At 42.2% G+C, this 18,231-nt stretch overlaps 1 protein-coding gene across 4 annotated transcripts in view; it reads right to left on the minus strand.

Moving 5' to 3' along the window:
* Window positions 1-442: 442 nt before the first annotated feature.
* LOC111144834 (insulin degrading enzyme) overlaps window positions 443-18,231 on the minus strand; it is a 109,463-nt gene continuing 91,674 nt past the window's right edge. For all 4 annotated transcript variants that reach the window (XM_022499355.1, XM_022499354.1, XM_022499353.1 and 1 more), the window contains 8 exons: window positions 16,377-16,468; window positions 14,849-14,960; window positions 11,877-12,044; window positions 10,159-10,431; window positions 9,076-9,137; window positions 6,174-6,246; window positions 5,431-5,498; window positions 443-4,663 (listed from right to left, as the gene is read on the minus strand). In XM_022499355.1, coding sequence (XP_022355063.1) covers window positions 4,568-4,663; window positions 5,431-5,498; window positions 6,174-6,246; window positions 9,076-9,137; window positions 10,159-10,431; window positions 11,877-12,044; window positions 14,849-14,960; window positions 16,377-16,468 — 944 coding nt within the window. In that variant the 3' untranslated portion in view covers window positions 443-4,567. The remainder of the gene's footprint in view (window positions 4,664-5,430; window positions 5,499-6,173; window positions 6,247-9,075; window positions 9,138-10,158; window positions 10,432-11,876; window positions 12,045-14,848; window positions 14,961-16,376; window positions 16,469-18,231) is intronic.

Consider the following 18,231-nt stretch of genomic DNA (forward strand, 5'->3'; position numbering starts at 1 on the left):
ATTTACCAGTGAAGCCAACTGGGTGTAGAATCTTCTTTGTGAGAAGAATAGTAATTCAATTTCTTAAACAGATACAGAATATTCAAACTCTCTATTTCATGTCTGTTTTGGCAATTTGTGTCTTTCAAGAAATTTATCTATCTCATTTGTCCAAGTAACCAGTACACTGTATCTAAACAAAGACAAAGAGGACAAAGGCTGGTCCTTCCTTTGGGTGAGGCCAAATTCCTTACATTGCCTTTGCCGTCAGGAGAGACTTGATGATGAACTTAGGGGTAAGACTTGATGATGTCTGCGACCTACTTAAAAGAGAGAGCAATATGTAGCAGACATAAAACCGGTGAAGACATATGGGAATTTATTATACTATTTTTACAACTTCTCTACAGATGTAAAATTTTTGAAAAAGATTAAATGATCTATTCATATTCTATAACCCAGCAATTTAAAGAAATAACAAGAAAATCACACACATATTCAACACAAGGAGCTTTATCACGCATCAAAGTCTGAAAACAACCTAAACATCCTACAAAGAGGATTCGATAAACAAATGATAGTACATGACACAAACACCCAACAACAAAAACAAAATTAGATTTTTTTTCCTCAAGCGTATCTATGTGGGAAAATTTCAGTACAGACCATTGAAGGAAAAAGTTGCAACACTGAATATATGACTCCATCCTATATGCATAGGAAAAAGACTGCAAAAAAACCCCGTGATCTAAATGTGGTTGTCTCGGAGTGCTGGGGTCACAGGAGAACTGGAGTCTTCCTCGCACTCCTTTTCTCAGTTTCTTGAAGGATCCCAGAGACGCTCATCGCTCCAGGGGCACCAGAAAGGAGAGCCTGCATTGATTTAAGGGTGGAGCAGGCCAAGAGGCATGGGTCTGAATTAAGCTGAACACGGAGATACAGCAGGCCACAAGACAGCCCAGTGGAGTGGACACCACCGTGGACTAGGCAGATGCCTCCACTGGTGAGATCTGGTCTCACTCCCTCCGAGACAGGCAAAGGTTGGGAGACTAAAACGGTACACGTAAAAATGGTAACATTTCATACAAATGCAAAAGCAAATGCTTTTCTAATTTGTTCCACAGGTACATTCATGGACTTGGTAGCTCTTATTATAGGAAATCCACATGGGACAATGAGGTCTCAAAGTTTAAAGATCAGAGTGGAGATTTCAATAGGTGCTTCCTGCATGGTCCTGGGCTACCCGTTTAGCCTTTCTGAGCCTATTCCCACCTCTGAAAAACTGGTATGATGAAGATAATTTTAATCCCTGTCCTTCTGGGTCAAAGGAAGAGGTCTGTGAGGGCAGTCTATAATCTATAAAGTACTTTGTGAGGTTACTGTTCTTTTAGGGCATGAGTGGTCCAAAATGCTGTCATATCTGTGAAGACCTGGCCTTGGGTGAGAACAGCAGCATTTCAGTGCACCAATGGGCACTGCCACATGAAATCTCGGGGTAGTCAATGTCCAGGGTGACAAGGACAATCAACTTCATTTGACGGGCAGCACGGAATACCTGGGATCCGGGAGCCAACTGGGCAGAGGCCCTGCCAGGGAAGGATTAGGAGGGCAGGAACCACCCCTAGAAAGGGGAGGTGAGTGTGTGAGAATTCTTGGTTTTCACCACAGACTTAAACATCCTGTGAAGCTGTATTAGAGAATAGGGTTAAGGAGCTCACGTGATCCCCCCAATGCACCATGAGAGGGGAAAACTGCCCCAAGCCATAAAACCTGGGGCTGCGTTGGGCCCCCGGAGAGGGTTCCTGCAGCATCCCTGAGCACGGTGCCGACTGTGTGGGCTGCACCCCGGTCTAGGCTGCAAACACAAGAATGAGCACATTTCCTCCCGAAGTGCCCACGTGAGCCAGCTGGCAACCACACTAGTAGGAAGATTACCTTGGCTGGGCGTCAGAAGCCAGGGACTGGACAAGATATCTGCCTAACCTGCTGCTGGAGATGTGGCAACACGAAGCAAAACTAGCTGCTGAGGGAATATTTGGCTTTTCTACCCTTTTTATTGTTCTCCCTGTAATGCCAAGGACAAATCTTTCTGGGTTTGGGGTCAGTGACAATACGCACAGCAAGGAGCTCAGCCCCCCACCAAGATTCCTTTCACAAAAGCGATCTACTACTCTTTGAGTGTGAAACTGACCCATTTATTTGACTAAATCACTGTCACCCAGATACACTCAAAAAAATTTTTTTCCCCCAAAAAACCAATTCATTGCTTTCTGCATTAGGAATAATGAAAGCAAGAAATAATGTCAAATTGGGATGTTAAGAGGTAGGCTGCCCACTAAAACTGTAAAAATAATACAAATGCAAACGCCAGAGGTTAAATTCAGGCAATTTATTGTAAACAGGATTACCCTAGCACTCCACCATACTGGCTGTGTCACATGCTCTCCCCTTCACATCAACTAGGCGAAAAGAAGACTTTTTAAAAAAGTCGTAACTAATAACTTAGTCTGTTTCCCACAAATCTCATTTACTATGCGCTGAGTAAACAGCAGTATCCAAGGTGGTCTGTTATTGCTCATGGACTGCGGCTTGGACCCATTTCAATGAATCCATTAGAATGCCCGGGCGATCCAACAGCAGCCGGAGATCCAGTCTGGAAACCGGACAGTGCTGGCACACCCAGCGTGCAACCCCAGGTTCCTGGAAGACTACACGAGACTCCCTTCAGATTTCATGTGACTTTCTCACAAAAATGACACTGTTAAATTTCACCCATTTTTTTTTTTAAAGAGCTAAAAATTACTCAATAGCACATAATTTTCCACAGAAAAGGTAGGTGGAGTATTTACTCTTCCAGTGGTGGATTTAAACACTCAGGGCTAATAAATAGATCCCTCTTGTGTATATCTGCAGTTTGATGAAAAGCTGCATAGTCTACAAATGCATAAAACCAGAAGGAAGTGATGGCTCACCCACCTTCTGAGGGACAAAGACAGGCTTCCCACGAGGAAGCTCCTGCAGGTAGGGGTAAAAAGACGGGTACAGCACCACATTTATCTGACAGTAGACTGGAGGCCCGCTTTTGAAAGCAGCCTCCACAGCTGTGATTATATCACTCTTGCCCCAAATGTAGATTATCTGGGAAATGGCAAATGTGAAAACTGAAGGTGTGAAAAGACATGACTCTACAGAAAGAAGTCCTGGCCAGTCACTCACGTAGAGGTAAGATGTCATCAGAGAATGTCATCCTATACTTTGCCTGAGTTAGTGGACAACGGGGCCACGTACTATTACTAGGGCCTATGTGTGGAAGGATATTCACAATTTCTCCTAAAGCAAGTTTTAATAACAGTAAATATTTCAAAACAGCTGTTAAATCTACAGTAACAATTTCATCTAAAATAGTATTTCATGAAAAAAATAGTTTTTTAAAAGTCCACTCCAGTCTTCATCTGTGTTTCTATGTTTATATTTATATATTCAAAAAATAACTTAACACTTAAGGCAATATTAGACTGGTAGCAAAAAGGGATTTTAGAGTCTTCTGGAGATCACACTACTTAAGAATCAAGGCTTTATTTTTTATACCTTCAAAAAGGTGGCTTTGTACTTGCTGTCTTTTAAATTCATAATGGGGCAAATATTTTGGTTCATATACTGACTGCAATATCATGGCAGCAAAAAGTTACAAGTATTTTTAATAGCTGATGTTGGAAAAGCATGTCACACACTCAGTGGGATCTGAAGTTGACCCTATTTGTACTCATCAAATAAATACAATAAATGTTATTGATGGGAAAAGGTAAAACTGATGGAACACGGCAAACCATGAACAAAAACATCAATATAATTCAATCGGAAAGAAACAAATCACAGTAATCCTGAGAAATTCAGTTTGGGACAAAATTGATGTAAGGTAAGTCTATATTTCTAGCATTGTAAATAAGTAGGGTGTTCTAGGGTTTTCCAGCATTTTGCTAGTTTGAATAAAAAACATGTCCAAATTTTATAAAAAGATTAAAACCATGCTTTATATAATCAGCAATTTTACTAATAAAAGAAAATTATTTCGCTTTGTTCATTATCTGCCAAATGTTAATGTTCTCCATTGATTTACATGAAACCACCAAATAGAAAGCATATTTGAGAATCAGTTTTTAAAAAGGTATTACCTTTCTAAAGGTTTTAAAGCCTTTTCTGTCAACCTAGGAGGCTTTTAGGAAAAAAAAGTGACTAACATATTGTCTTCTGACAAGTGACTATTTTACAGAACAGGGAAGGTAAGATTCTATAGGAATATCATTTATCATTTTAAGTACTGTTATAGAAGGGTGATTTCTCTTAGTAATGAAAGAAAAATTTTAAAATATTTAAGAGGCATGTATTTAAAAAATATTCTACATCTATAAGATTTTGTAATTTAATTACTTTGGATTTTTAATATTTCTACATAATGACATTTGACAAACCCCTCTTTTTTCTGTTTGTCTAATAGTGAGCCAGAAACTACTAAAGTGGCTGAGGTTTTCCCAGCTCCTGGAAGACTCAGGGACGCATCCACCTGCACTCTCCCATCCTGGAGGAATCTTCAGAGTTTTGCAGCCATGAAGTTAATATGTGGTTTCACAAGGGGAAACAGTGGCAAACCACGCTTGAACTCAGTCATGTTCTGAATCACTTCAGGCTGCAAAGAAAAAAGTTCTTAGTGTTTATAGTCTAAAAAACCAGACTGACGAGAACGTTGACTTTTCTTTTCCTTCTTTCTTTCTTTACTTTTCTTTCCCTCCCTCCCTCTCCTCCCCCCTTCCTTCCTTTTCTTTCTTTTTCTTTCCTTCCTTCCCTCTCACCCACCCTCCCTCCCTCCCACACACACTCGTTTCTACCCCACTTATTAAGATCTAATCTTCCTGGCTCAGTAGGGCTGGATTGTCTATGCAAACCTATGGTGAGTGTCTGAGTGGGACCTGGGGTCAGAAAGAAGACGCCTGGCTTTCCTCTGGGCATACAAGGGTGAGGACGCAAGAGCGGGCACACAAGTCTCCAGCAGAATGCAGAGGCTGTTGTGCCTACTCGGCAGGGGCCTGGGCACACTGCCAGTTCCTTCCTCCTGCCAGGAAAGGCCAACCTTTCCAGATGATTAAAACATGCTTGCACCATGAAAGGGGCTAGATAAAAAGACATGGCTGGAGGTAACTCACTGCAGAGCAACATAACTCTTCAAACTAGAAGCAAAGGCAAACAAGGTCAGAGGCCAAGTCTTTCTGCTGATGAAAAGGGCATGAGCCCTGGGAGCTGTCAGAATGGCGAACCAGACTTTAAGGGGAACGTAAAGTAGAGGCTCAAACACCTGGTGACCTGAAACCTCTAGCCTTATGTGTCCTGATAAACAAGCTCCCTCCACAAAGGAAGTCCTCTAACCATGTGCTCTAACATGAGATTTGCATTTCTTACTTGTGGCAAGGCTGGTGCTTGTGACAAATTTATATCATTTTGACATGGGAACTCTCCAACCACAGGACCTAGAAGAAAATAAGAGGTTTACTACTGACATAATAAATACTGGCCTATAAGAGCAACTTTTAAGAAACTGAAACTGGACTTGGCCCATTTGGAAACTGTACCAGACCTGTGTCCCCCCCCAGGCTGTCTGCTCCCCAACACCTCAACTGCTGGTCCTACCTCCTATCCAGAATGTTGCCAGTGATGGTTCACAACATTACTGTGACTATAAAGCCTGGCCCACAGCAACTCTGATGCCCATGCCTGGCCTCACTGGACCCTGAGGCTCTGACCACCAGGAAGGATCCAGTAAAACAACCCAGAAGGCCAGGGGAGCTAATGGTTGGGTAAACCTTGGCCACTCAGAGACAGAAGATGGGAAGGACTGAGCAGATGAACTATATGCAGTGGTCCCTCACACAGCTTCTCCAAAGATGTCCTACGACTAACTAGCTGTGTCTCTTTGAAAAGCTGTGACCAGCTTGGCACTGTGGCAGCTAATGCTGGCGCTCTCTCCTCCCCTGCCTCATTTCCCTTTGCTCCTTATTTTTGCTTTGATAGAGCAGACCCTGCCTCCAGTTCGTCCCCTCCTCTCTTTACTCTCTGGTGCCCAATGGAGGGATGCTCCTAGGGCAAGGGATGACCATCAGGTGCCTAAAAATACACTTTAAGAAAAGTCAATATTTAATACTTACAAGAATCCATTTCTCTGGCAAGAACATGGACGGATACCTTATGTCTCCTTGGGGCATCTACTGCCAACATTTCCTAGGGAGAAAGAACAGCAGGGTCACCCTTCTGCGCCACTTAGGAACTTAAAATGAAATACTCTTTTACAAATGTGAAGAATTGGCTCTCACATAGCCAGAAACAAAAAAGAGGTTTCCCCTCACTTAAGAGTATTTCCTTTAAACTCTACAAAGGTTAGGTAAGGTAGCCAAGAATTATTATTAACCCCATTTTACAAATGAGAAAATGGAGTCCACAGAGATGAAGTAATGTACTCAAACTCCTACAGTTAATAAGTATCTGGGCTGGGATTGGAAACCTAGCCTAGGACTCACTGGGGTGTGACGCAGGACTACACCTAGTAACCTTTAATGACTCCAGAGGCGATGGCCGGAGCTTAGTCAAGGGTTGAGCACAACCTGCTCCTCTAAGAACCTTCTTAGCTTTTGCACCAGGGCACTACCATGGTTCCTCATCTACCGAAAGAGAAAGGAAACTAACATTTCTCGAGTGTCCCCTTATATCAGGCACTCTCCTGCAGCAGCACACTTGAGTCTCTGTAAGCTAAGTGTCACGATGGTCTGATTTTAGAGACACAGAGAGGTATGATGACTTGCTGAAGTCACACAGCTTACAGTGATGGTATGAGAGAAGCAAGCTGGTTCTCTTCACTCCACCAGGCTCCTTTGAAGGACTTCCCTAGGTCATACCATGAACACCAGGACCGATGAGTTGATAGATCCTGTGGCAAAGTGACTCTTGACCTTTTCCTTAATGCTGGACCACTATCTGTCTTTTCCAAGGGGAAAACACAAGTTGTGTGGAAGCTGCCCCTGATTACACTCTCAGAGGGAGAGATCGCTGCCAAAGCCACATCAGCTCACTAAGTATTTACGGAGCAGTTATGATAAGGCAGGTCTTGTGCAGCTGCAATGTGAACCCCACTGATGCTGCACCACTAACGCGACCACAGCTTCCGCCAGCTGCCAGGACAGCCCAGGTTTGCCCACAGGCCTCCCCCCAGGCCCCCCCAGCCTCTTTCAAGAGCTCGGCCCAGGTATGCCTCCAGTAACACAAAGTACCTCACTTGAGACTGTCTCACTTACTGAGTAAAAATTTGCTTCCAAAGATCTATTCGCTATTGCTTTTTACCCAAATCTTCACTGCCCTCTTATCAATCTTTTATCAGTAGAGTGTAACATCACCCTCTTCAGTTTCAGACTAGTCTCAATTTCCTGACCAACTTTGGACAATCGCCTTCCCTCCCTCCCTCCTTTTCTTTTTCTTTCTCCCTTTTCTTTCCTTCTTTTCTTTTTTCTTCCTTCTCCCCCCTTTCTTCCTTTCCTTCCCCCCACTTTTTAAAAAGATTTTATTTATTTATTTAGTTGAGAGAGAGCACCACTAGAGGGAAAAGGCAGAGGGAGAAGCAGACTCCCAACTGAGCAGGGCACTCGAGGCGGGACTCAATCCCAGGACCCTGGGACCCTGACCTGAAGAGAAGGCAGACGATTAACTGACTGAGCCACCCAGGTGCCCCAATCTCCATCTTTCTAAACACAAACGAACCAATAAAAAAATTGCATTTTCTTGCAAAACGTATTCTAAGGAACACTGGAGTCCCAGGAGATACTTATATTTGGTGGGGAGGAAAAAAGAAAAAAGGATGCATGCTAAATCACTTTAGGAAGTTTCGTTAGTCCGGGCACCTGGGTGGCTCAGTTGGTTAAGTGTCTGATTCTTGGGTTTTGGCTCAGGTCATGATCTAGGAGTTGTGAGATTGAGCCCACGTTGGGCTCTGGGCACTGTGCTCACCCAGTCTGCTAGGGATTCTCTTTCTCTCCCTCTGCCCTCTCCCTGCTCATGCTCTCTCTCTCTCTTCAATAAATAAATAATATCTTTTTAAAAAATGAACTTTTATTAGTCAAAATTAAATGCTAGGCTAAAGAAATTTTTACTGTGGGGTTTCTCAGAACTTCTAAAATGCTAACACACTGTTGATTCTCCAAAAACAAGAATGAAGAGTGTAGTCTTTCCCAAACTTGCATGGTCATGAAACCCTTTTTTGTAGGTGCCCCTACTAATATCTTGTGGAACACTAGTGTACCATGGAACACAGCTAGAAAAAAGATGCTCTAGACTTAGCTTAAGCTTGGTAATAAAACTCTTATTTTTTAAGACAAGAAAGACTCAGTCTTATAAACTGCTATTCTTACAAATTCAGTAATTAGGTACTACTTGTAATTTCAAATGAATAATAGAATTTGTGGAGGAGAAGAAAAAAAATCCTCACTGCTTGTGGAAACACAAGAGTAAGTTATATTGGGACATCACTCCTCTTAAATACCCACAACTAATAATGCCTTAGAAGCCAGAAAGAGCTGAACATGATCACCCTTTCTTGTAAGCCCTGGGAACAAAGACCTAACCTCACAAAGCAAATAGTCTGAAGCAATAAATAGACACAACTAAAACTTATTTTGTAATATCAACAAAGAAAACATATTCTGATTCAAAGCATTCTGATTAAAACATTTAAAAAACTCTGAGGCTGAGAATTACTACTGAAGAGGTAACAGCAACAGATACCATTTATTAAATGCTAAGTGCCAATGACTTTGCATACCTCACTTCAACTCATACTCCGATTAATCTCTATTGCATAAATAAGAAAACTGAGGTTCAGAAGCTCTAGTCCCCGGGGTCTTCATTCAGAAGCCATGCACAGTCCTGCTCCTGCTTCACAGGTAAAAGACCCTTCAGAGAAGGTCAGCTGACCGAGGCTGCAGCAGGTCCAAAGCAGTAACATACAACACGGCACAAATAATATCTGCTTATGAGTCAAAATCTCAACATGTAAGTTCAACTTACCTTGTAGAATTTGATGATATCTTCCTTGGTAAGTGTCTTTAAATATGCAACTTCTGTATTGTCTGAAACAGCAATCAAACAATAATTTACTAATATTTCCATCTTAAGTAGCCCAGAATACTACAGTAAATGACCATTTACTTCGCTCCAGTGCTCTTAGGTATCCCTATTTTTAAGTGATCTTCTGCTCCTGCAAGTAGTCAGGGGATAAATATCAAGTAAAGCGCCTGAAGACATCCTGGCTCTCTACTTAGGAGCTACTGGATCTGCAGTCCAGTCACATCAGCTTTTCTGAGCTTCAGTTTCCTCATCTGGAAATTGGGGGTAATAACTACTTAAAGGGGCTGCTGTGAGAACTAAGGAAAATGATGAGTGACAGTCACACGCTACTACCCACGTGGCAAATGCTCAAGAAATGGTAGGCACCACTGCCAATGGCTAAAAAAATGACAGGTAAGGAAACGGGAGCCCCAGATAAAGGCATCTTGGCTAAGATCTTCAGCTTGTTGGCGTCAGAATGAGAACACAAGCCCCTGACTTCCAGTGTGGCGCCCTGCCCTGTGACTCTCCACTGTAGAAGAAGGAAGCCACTGAGCAGGCGACTTCAGGGAGCACAACTGTCCCAAATGTAATGGCACTGACACATTTCTAGAGATCCCTGCAGGCAAAAGTTTAAATCCCTGTGCCTCAGGGCAGCCTTATCTTAGGAGAGTTCAATCTGCACATTTTCCTTTTTCTTTTTTTGGTGTTATGAGCCACAGATAAGTACATCATCTGTGCTCAGTGCCTCAGGGGCACGCTAACTCAACACAAAAAAGTGAAATTAGATTTATTATTACTGCATTATTATGAGATACAGGGAAATCCAGCTCTAGTTTTAGAGAAGAAAAAAAGATAAAGTTTTTTAATAAAAATTGTTATGATGTTAAAAAATGGCTCTTCAGAAGTGCTATTCTTCACACCCCAACCAAATTAGCACCAGAACATCACCTACAAGACGAGTACCATTTTGTAGAATGGCCTCCGTGTCCTCAAACATTACACTCATGTGTCGTAAATGTCGGGGCCCTCATTTTGCCTTACCTCTGTCAAAATTGTATTGCTGAGAGATGATTTCCCCCCAATATTTAGCACACTCTGCGGATAGTTTCTTTGGTTTGTCTAGTCGACGAATCGCTAATGCTTGAATGTGTTTTTGAAAAGCTTCTTCTGTCATGTCCTCTATGGACTTCTCCATGGTGATTAGGAAAGCTTCCACTCTGCTCTCTAGGTAGTGAGGCGGCTTTTCTGACTGGATGATGAATCGTAAGCCCTGTATGCCGTTGGCTCGACGCGGCCCGCTGAAGACGATATAGCCTGAAAAATGAACATCAGCCAGTCAGGACTCGGGCATCTGAGCCTTGGGTCACTTTTAATCCTTCAAAACTTATCCTATCAGAGCAGTAAAATCTACTTATAGGCTTTGTATTATTCACCTCTGAAGAAATATGAATAACTAGGATATCCTAAGTCCCTAAGGATAGAGCAAAAGAGCTCTTTGAAGAACAGTTAGAAAGTTGGGAGATAATTCTTTTTCTTAAAAAAAAAAAAAAAAAGGAAAAAACCCTCTTCATTATTCAGTCGCACATCCCACAACTGCTCCCTGTCCGCGAGCTAATCATCCTCCATCTATGTTAAAGTCATTCCCATCCCTAGGATAGACTGAACTCATTTTCATCCCCTAACCATGATTCCACCGCTGTTTCCTTTCACATCCAAGTTCCCTATGTGAATCCATTCCTAGACTGACTCTATTCAGACTAAAAATCTCAAGAGACCAAGTAACAGAAGGTCACACTTCTGCAGTCACCTTGTGAGTTCCTGCACAACCACCCTTCCACATCTTGTTCAAACTGAGCTGTGACTTGCGTCCTTCAGCTGCTCTTCCCTGAACCACATCTCTGACAGCTGTGGTGTCTTTGGGTCCAACTTCTGAGGAAGTCACTATCTTCAGCGTGACCTTTAGTTGCAGTGAAGTCTCTCAGCAACATTTACCACGTTGCACGGTAACTATTCTCTTATAGTTTGTTTATGGTCTGTCTCCCCCACCATAACGTCAGCTCAGAGAGGGCAGGGACTTCTCTTCTGTTCACTGCCGATCAGACAGTGAGCACCTGACGGGAGGGACCATCCATAGCTTATCCCTTTTCCGTGATGAGCATCTTAGCGTAGCGGTGGTTTAAAAAATGAAAATACTTGGAAAGATACACCCAAATCCTCTTTCATTGGTTCTTCCCAGTCATTACTGGGGATTCTTTCTTTCCTCATTGATTAAACCTGCCAGGAACTCCAGGACTTTAAATAGTGCCTAAAACATTGTCTGAAACATTTTCTCAACCCTTTCTATATGCCCTAGACCTGGGATGCAAAGATGGGTAAGAAATAATACCTGCCCTCAGGGAACCCAAAGTTTCACGAACCTAAACTTCTCTGCATGGCTTGCTTTCCATCTTGCCTTCCATAATAAATAATCTTCTGTTTGCATCCTCTCCCCCTACCCAAAATGTCCCTTATTGACAGGTTATGTACCGTAAACACACGGCCTTCTCCTAAGAAGTGCTTTAATGTCCACAAGATGTTAACTGCTTATTTTTTAAAGTGGATTCCCCATAACTTTGCCTACGGGCAAAGTTTTCACGGCCTTTCTCAACGCAGCAAGGCCGAGGCACCATGCAAGTGGACAGTACATGTGGAGAATGCTTCCTGAGGACAAGGGTTGCTCAAAGTCTATGGTATCCCGCTACTCCCCACTTCCCTCTCACCCAGCTGCTCCTTGGTGCGCAGGGTGTTGAAGCAAGGTTCAGAGATGATTTGACAGAAGAGCTCTAGAAACATATTCTCTGAGGTGCTCTGCATGTCTGTCTGGTAGTATATCTCGATGCCACAGTTATTGTGAACTTCATTCCTCTGCTGATACACAAACCATCCTCCTAGGAAGTTTTAAAAAGAGAACAGGTTCAAAATCTTATTTAGGGTTTAATAAAGCCAATGTTTTGTCTGGCTTTTTAAAGTTGTTTTATTTGGTTGGTTTTTTTTGGCAATTCCAAACTGCAATTAATTTATTAAGAATGTGAAACTCAACTAACTTACCTAAGGGAAGCCTTTGCTGAATATAGCAATTTGAACTTGGCAGGCCCCCAATAAACATTCATCAAATTTAAAGGGCAAAGAACTTATAAAAGACCCATTTTATGGCTAAGTATTAATGCTAAGTAAAACCCACAGTTAATACAATGTACAAGTTAGTGCATGTACTAGCTTAGAACTAGCTAATACAGATAAGATTCTCAACAGAAATACCACTTATGTTTTAATAAACATACAAAAGAATTCTTTTAAAACTAGTAGTTGTTGGGGCACCTGGTCGGCTTGGTCGGTTAAACATCTGCCTTTGGCTCAGGTCATGATCCCGGAGTCCTGGGACCGAGTCCCGCATCAAGATTCCTGCTTAGGGGTAAGCCTGCTTCTCCCTCTCCCACTCCTCCTGCTTGTATTCCCTCTTTCTTTGTCTCTCTCTCTCTCTCTGTGTGTCAAATAAATAAGTAAAATCTTAAAAAAAAAAATTACTAGTTTTGACTTTATTATCTTGGATTTCTATTTAGCATTTTATTTTTAATATCAACACCCACACCAAAGATCATTTCACAAATTTACAGAAATGTGTACAATGCTTGGAGATAACTTAGCCTAACTCCTCACTGTAGAGATGAGGAAGCTAGGGCCCTGAGAAGTGGGGGGACTTTTCTAAGGACACCACATTGAAATGGTGGACAAATACCTCATCGGAGTTACCCAGAGATGATCACGCTTCATGATTTAATAACTTTACTTCATGAGTCATCTATGTGACTGAGTATATATAGTGTTTAGTGCTTAGTATAAGACTCCCCAAGAAGATTTCTCAGAGTAGCAATGATACGTTGTGTTCACTTACAGATGGTGATTTAGATATCAACAGTGAAGGGAGACACACAAGCTGGAGTTGTATTTCACCTATTTCATTTTTCTGACCAGATCCAAGTTTGACCAACAGTCACACTTTCTGATTGTGTACTGGCGGCACAAAGTTTCCTCTTACCACAAGAGGAAGGGGAACATGGTCTGTAGCTACTATGACTTCCCCTCTCCCAACTTCTAGCCTTTTCACATATATCCCAAACTGTCTCCTTCACAAGGCTTGAACATTTCCTTTTTAAATTGTGAATACTGTCTTCTGGAGAGTTAACTGAAGGACTGTGTAAGACAGTCACACCTGGTCAACTGGCTAAGTCAGAATGACTCCCTAACTCCCAGTATTTGGAGACTGGGATGTGAAGTGAGCTGTTTCTGAGCATGGAACATCTGGCCAGTGCACTTGAAGAGAGAGAAGGCCCTAGGAGAGGAGAGAGAAAGCAGGAGGTGTGAGAAAAGAGGTGTGAAAGACTGATTTCACTTTGAAAATCTGTTTCTGGACTGGCCTCCCTTTGCCTGACACTCAAATGCTGTGGTGTCTGACTGGCATATCCTGATTCCTCCTCTCTGCTCCGTGGTGGTGAGAGACAGCGCCAGTTTGACATGAACCATTGCCAGGCCTGTGATGATGCAGAAGAGCAAGAGCTGTGTGAAGGGGTCTGCGAGCGTTCAACAACAGGAACACCGTGAGGTAACACGGTGAGGGAACACTGTGCTGGAGTAGCTTCAGCAGCTTCTCAAAGGGGTCAGACACAGAGCCCGACCTTAAGGACTGTACAGTCCAACAACGGAGATGGCGATGCACCTTAATCCCAATGCAAGAGAAGAAGGGCTCAGCATCTTCAACAAGGAAAGCTTCAGAAAACCTGTGCTGGGAGGTCGGAAGAGGAGGACTACTTCCAGCTGGGAGTTTGAGGAAAATTTTAGTGGAATGGGTGGCTAGTAAGATGGGGCCTGGAAGGAAGAATAGGGTAGAGATGTTGATAAGGAAGAGAGAAGGAAAGGGAGCACTATTTCAGACAGATAAAATAGTGTATGTGTGTGTGTGGCGGCGGGGGGGTGCCTGGCTTGGAGCACAGACCATGCATGCATGGGGAATAGCCAACATCCCATTTAGCTAAAAACAACAACAAAAAGAACACATAAAAAAAAAAAAAAAATCAATGCTTCTCATCCTTGGTCTAATTATTACCTATTACAAAATTTTGAACAATAAGTGAAAATAATGCTTAATGAGTTCTTCTATGAAAAGAAACCATTGTTAATACAAAAGTAATCCAACACTGCAAACTCCAGTGTATTAATTATTACCCATTCTTTTATGCTAATTCCTTATGAAATATGCATGTAATGAATACATGCTATTGTCTGCACCTCTGAGTTTCCTAAAACTATTTCTGCCAAAGACTCCTAGGGGCCTCCAATTCGGTATTATGACTCTAGTTTCCATTTTTCATAAATAGATTTTATTTCATGCTTCACAGTCAACACTTCTTCAGCTTTGTACCTTTCTTACTTCCTAACTCTTCTACATTCAACTGCCAGTCAATTCCGATGTCATTCTTTTAAAATTACTGCCTACCTCCAATTTCACCTCTTTGGCCTTACTGCAGAGAATTTTCCGGCAGAATTCTCCTTAACCATACTTCTATGAATAGTAGAGGATCCAGTAGATCTTCACCATAAAACTTATGTTATCATCCAAGTGACTTCAACCTACCTGTAATCACCCACAACATTATGTCAAAGCAGTCTGGTACCAAAGTTAAGACATCCAACTTACCGTCGGGGAGCTGAACTTCTCTATACCGAACCAGCTGACTTGGAAGGAGAGGTTTTGTATGAGCATGTTCAATGAGGGTGTCTTCAACCATCTGCATAATTCCTAGTGCAGCCTGTGGGAAAAGAGCACAGCACATTACAAAACCAAAAATGTCATCTGTGAGAATAAAAATGGCATACTGGGTGGTGGCCCATGCAATATGAAAACAACATAAACTAGTTATCATAAAAATGGATTTTTAAACCTTAAATATATTTGATCCTACTCAAATGGGTAAAAACTGAATTTATCAATCGGTAATATAGTCAGTGTGGCAGAGGTGAAGAAAAACAGACCCAGACCAGCATCGACAATGACCTCAGTGCTGTGGGAAAAGGTACCGCCAAAGCTGGAGAGGTACTGGTGATGGAAAGTTGGTCCCAAGTGAATGACCCTGACCACAGACACAAAGCAAAGGAAGTGAGTGAGCATAAGGCTTTTTAAGAAATACAACTGGGGTGCCTAGGTGGCTCAGTTGATTAAGCGCCTGACTCTTGGTTTCAACTCAGGTCATGATCTCAGGGTTCTAAGATCGAACCCCGCCCTGCGTTGGGCTCGGTGTTCAGTGGGGATTCTGTTTGAGATTCTCTCCCTCTACCTATACCCCACCCCCAATCGTGTGCACTCTCTCTCTCTAAAAATAAATAAAATCTTTAATAAATAAATCTCACCTTAGTTAAAAAATCCTGTCTCTGCTACTTATTAGCATCTGACCTCAGGCACACTGTTTTGGAGACAGTACAGCAGAGTAGTAGGGAATGTGTGGGGTCTTTTTTTTTTTTTAAGATTTTATTTATTTATTTGTCAGAGACAGAGAAAGAAAGCAAGCAAGCACAAGCAGGGAGAGTGGCAGACAGAGGGACAAGCAGGCTCCCCGCTGAGCAAGGAGCCTGATACAGGACTCGATCCCAGGACCCTGGGATCACGACCTGAGCCAAAGGCAGACGCTTAACTGACTAAGCCACTCAGGCATCCCGAAAGTGTGGGGTCTTGTGAGAGGCTGCCAGAATTCCAGAATGGGAATTCCAAGATGCCTTCCATGTGCTAAACCTTTGGCATGTACCATTTAATTTTATCTTTAAACTCTAATTTACAGATGAAAAAAACAGTACTGAGAGGTTAACACATTCTGGAAGAATAAGTATCTAGTACGTGACAGGGTCGGGATTTGAATGCAGGCTGATTGCACACCATGTGCTCTTATGCACTACACAGTCCTGGTGTCCTACACAGAGTAAGGATTATTATTTCCATTTCCTCCTGTGACTGCACAAGGCATCAAGAGTGGAGGAGGCAGCCATGAAAGTAGGTCCACAGTTGACCACCATCATTCTACCCCCTCATATGCTGTTCTATCTTCCTCCACAGAGCAGAGAAGTCAACACTAATGTGCTTATAATCACACTGTGGTGGTGAACAGTCTTAGGCCAGGGTAAAGAAAATCTCTTACACTGATCCATACAAGTCTGCTAGAACCTCAACCACTCACTTGCTTTGTTATGTTTCCATGGAGAAGGGCTTCAATGTGCAGCCGTGACAGGAGTTGAGGTATGAAGGCCTTAAGGCGAGGAAGGGTGACATCTGTAAAGGTGTAAAAAAATAGTGAGCTCTACCTATGAGGTTTCAAAAGAAACCACCCTGAGCTAACCGAAGACTTACAGAAGAGCTACAAAAACAGTACAGAGTTCCATATGCGCTTTACCCAGTTTCCCCGAATATTGGGAGCTTTCCATAGCACAATGGTCAAAACTAAGAAATTAACCCTGCTCCAATACTAGTCACCAATGGAGGATATATTTGATTTCAGTTTTTCCTAATATTCCTTTTCTGTTCTGTGACATAACCCATGATTCCACCTTGCATTTTAGTAACATGTCCTTAGTGCTGTAGGTCTCCTCTAATCTAGGACAATTCCTGTCTTTCCTTGACTTTTACGATCCTTAGATTTTTGAAAGTACTGTTCAGTTACTTTATAGAATGTCCTTTGAATCTGTCTACTGTTTTCCCATGATAAACTGAGCTTAAACACTCAGCTACTAGGAAGAGTACCACAGAGGTAATGTGTCCTTACCAATGTATCACAACAGGGGAATAGGATGTTGGTATGCTGTCATCCTGGTGATGTTAACACTGACCACTTGCTTACAGTGCTGTCTGCCAGATGTCTTTACTGTAAGTGCACTGTTTCATCTTTCAGTTAAAACAGAGTAACTCATGCATGTTCATCAAGCAATTAGGTCAAGCCATGTGCCCATCAACACTAACTTTTCCCAATGTGATTAATAAATATTTATTTGGGGGGAAATGTACTTTGAGACTATACAAATAACACCGTTTCCCCTTACTCACTAATTTAAGCATCCATTGGTGCACACTGCCTGTATCAATTACTGCTATGGCATCATTAACAGTGATTTTCCCCTCATTCCTTTCCCATGCATTGATTTATTTCTTCAGTAAGAAAGAGTCGTCCCTTCTCCATTAGGACATCATACTAGTAACTGCTGCAGTAGATGCTAAAAACAGTGACTAAAATTCAGAGACATGGAAAGGGAATTAGCCAGTGCTTACTATGGGTCATTTTATATGTGTTATCTTATAAACCTCAAAGTAGGCACCACAACCCCTGTTTTAAAGGTGAGAGAACCCAAGGGAAGATAATTTAAGTTTCTTTCCAAAGGCATCAAGCTAGTAAGTTGTAGAGCTGGCATGTAACCCCTGGCTTCACTAATCTTGAAGCGCACGCTTGTTCTCCAGACCCTGTGAGCACGCTCTGCAGATCACTATCACAACACCTACTCTCTCCGCCTACACTGAAATGATCTGTTTATGTTCAGGCTTGGCCACTAGACTGGAGGTCCCTGAACCAAGAAACCCCAACTATAACTGATCATTGTTTATCTCAAGCACCTGAAGTCTAGGGCCTGGTGCACAGCAGGAAGTCGGTAAGTGTTGTAGGACCGAACTGAACTCTGAGGTTCCTGCTACCCCAGCACCTGGACGGCTGACTGACCGACTGACAGTCATGAGGGAGCCAGCCTCTCACATTGAAACGTCAACATTCCTGGATGACTGTATGAGTATACACATATGCCGCAACAGAAGGATTATTTTTTGAGCAGAGAGTGTCAACCAAAAAAGCGCTTTCTCTATAAAAAATACATTTTAGGTTTCATATGCCTATGATATATTTTAGAGCTTATTCTGCTTAAAATTAATATACCATCTGACCCAGAATCTAACAAAGGGAGGAAAAAAACCAACATTTTTGCTTTCTGATTGTAATGAGTACAGGTTCAAGTTTCAAAATAGTTTTAAAATCAATTATGTGGCTTTTTTTTTTT

This window comes from Enhydra lutris, unplaced genomic scaffold (genome assembly GCF_002288905.1).
Source record: "Enhydra lutris kenyoni isolate GAN:26980312 unplaced genomic scaffold, ASM228890v2 scaffoldscaffold12, whole genome shotgun sequence".
NCBI lineage: Eukaryota > Metazoa > Chordata > Mammalia > Carnivora > Mustelidae > Enhydra > Enhydra lutris.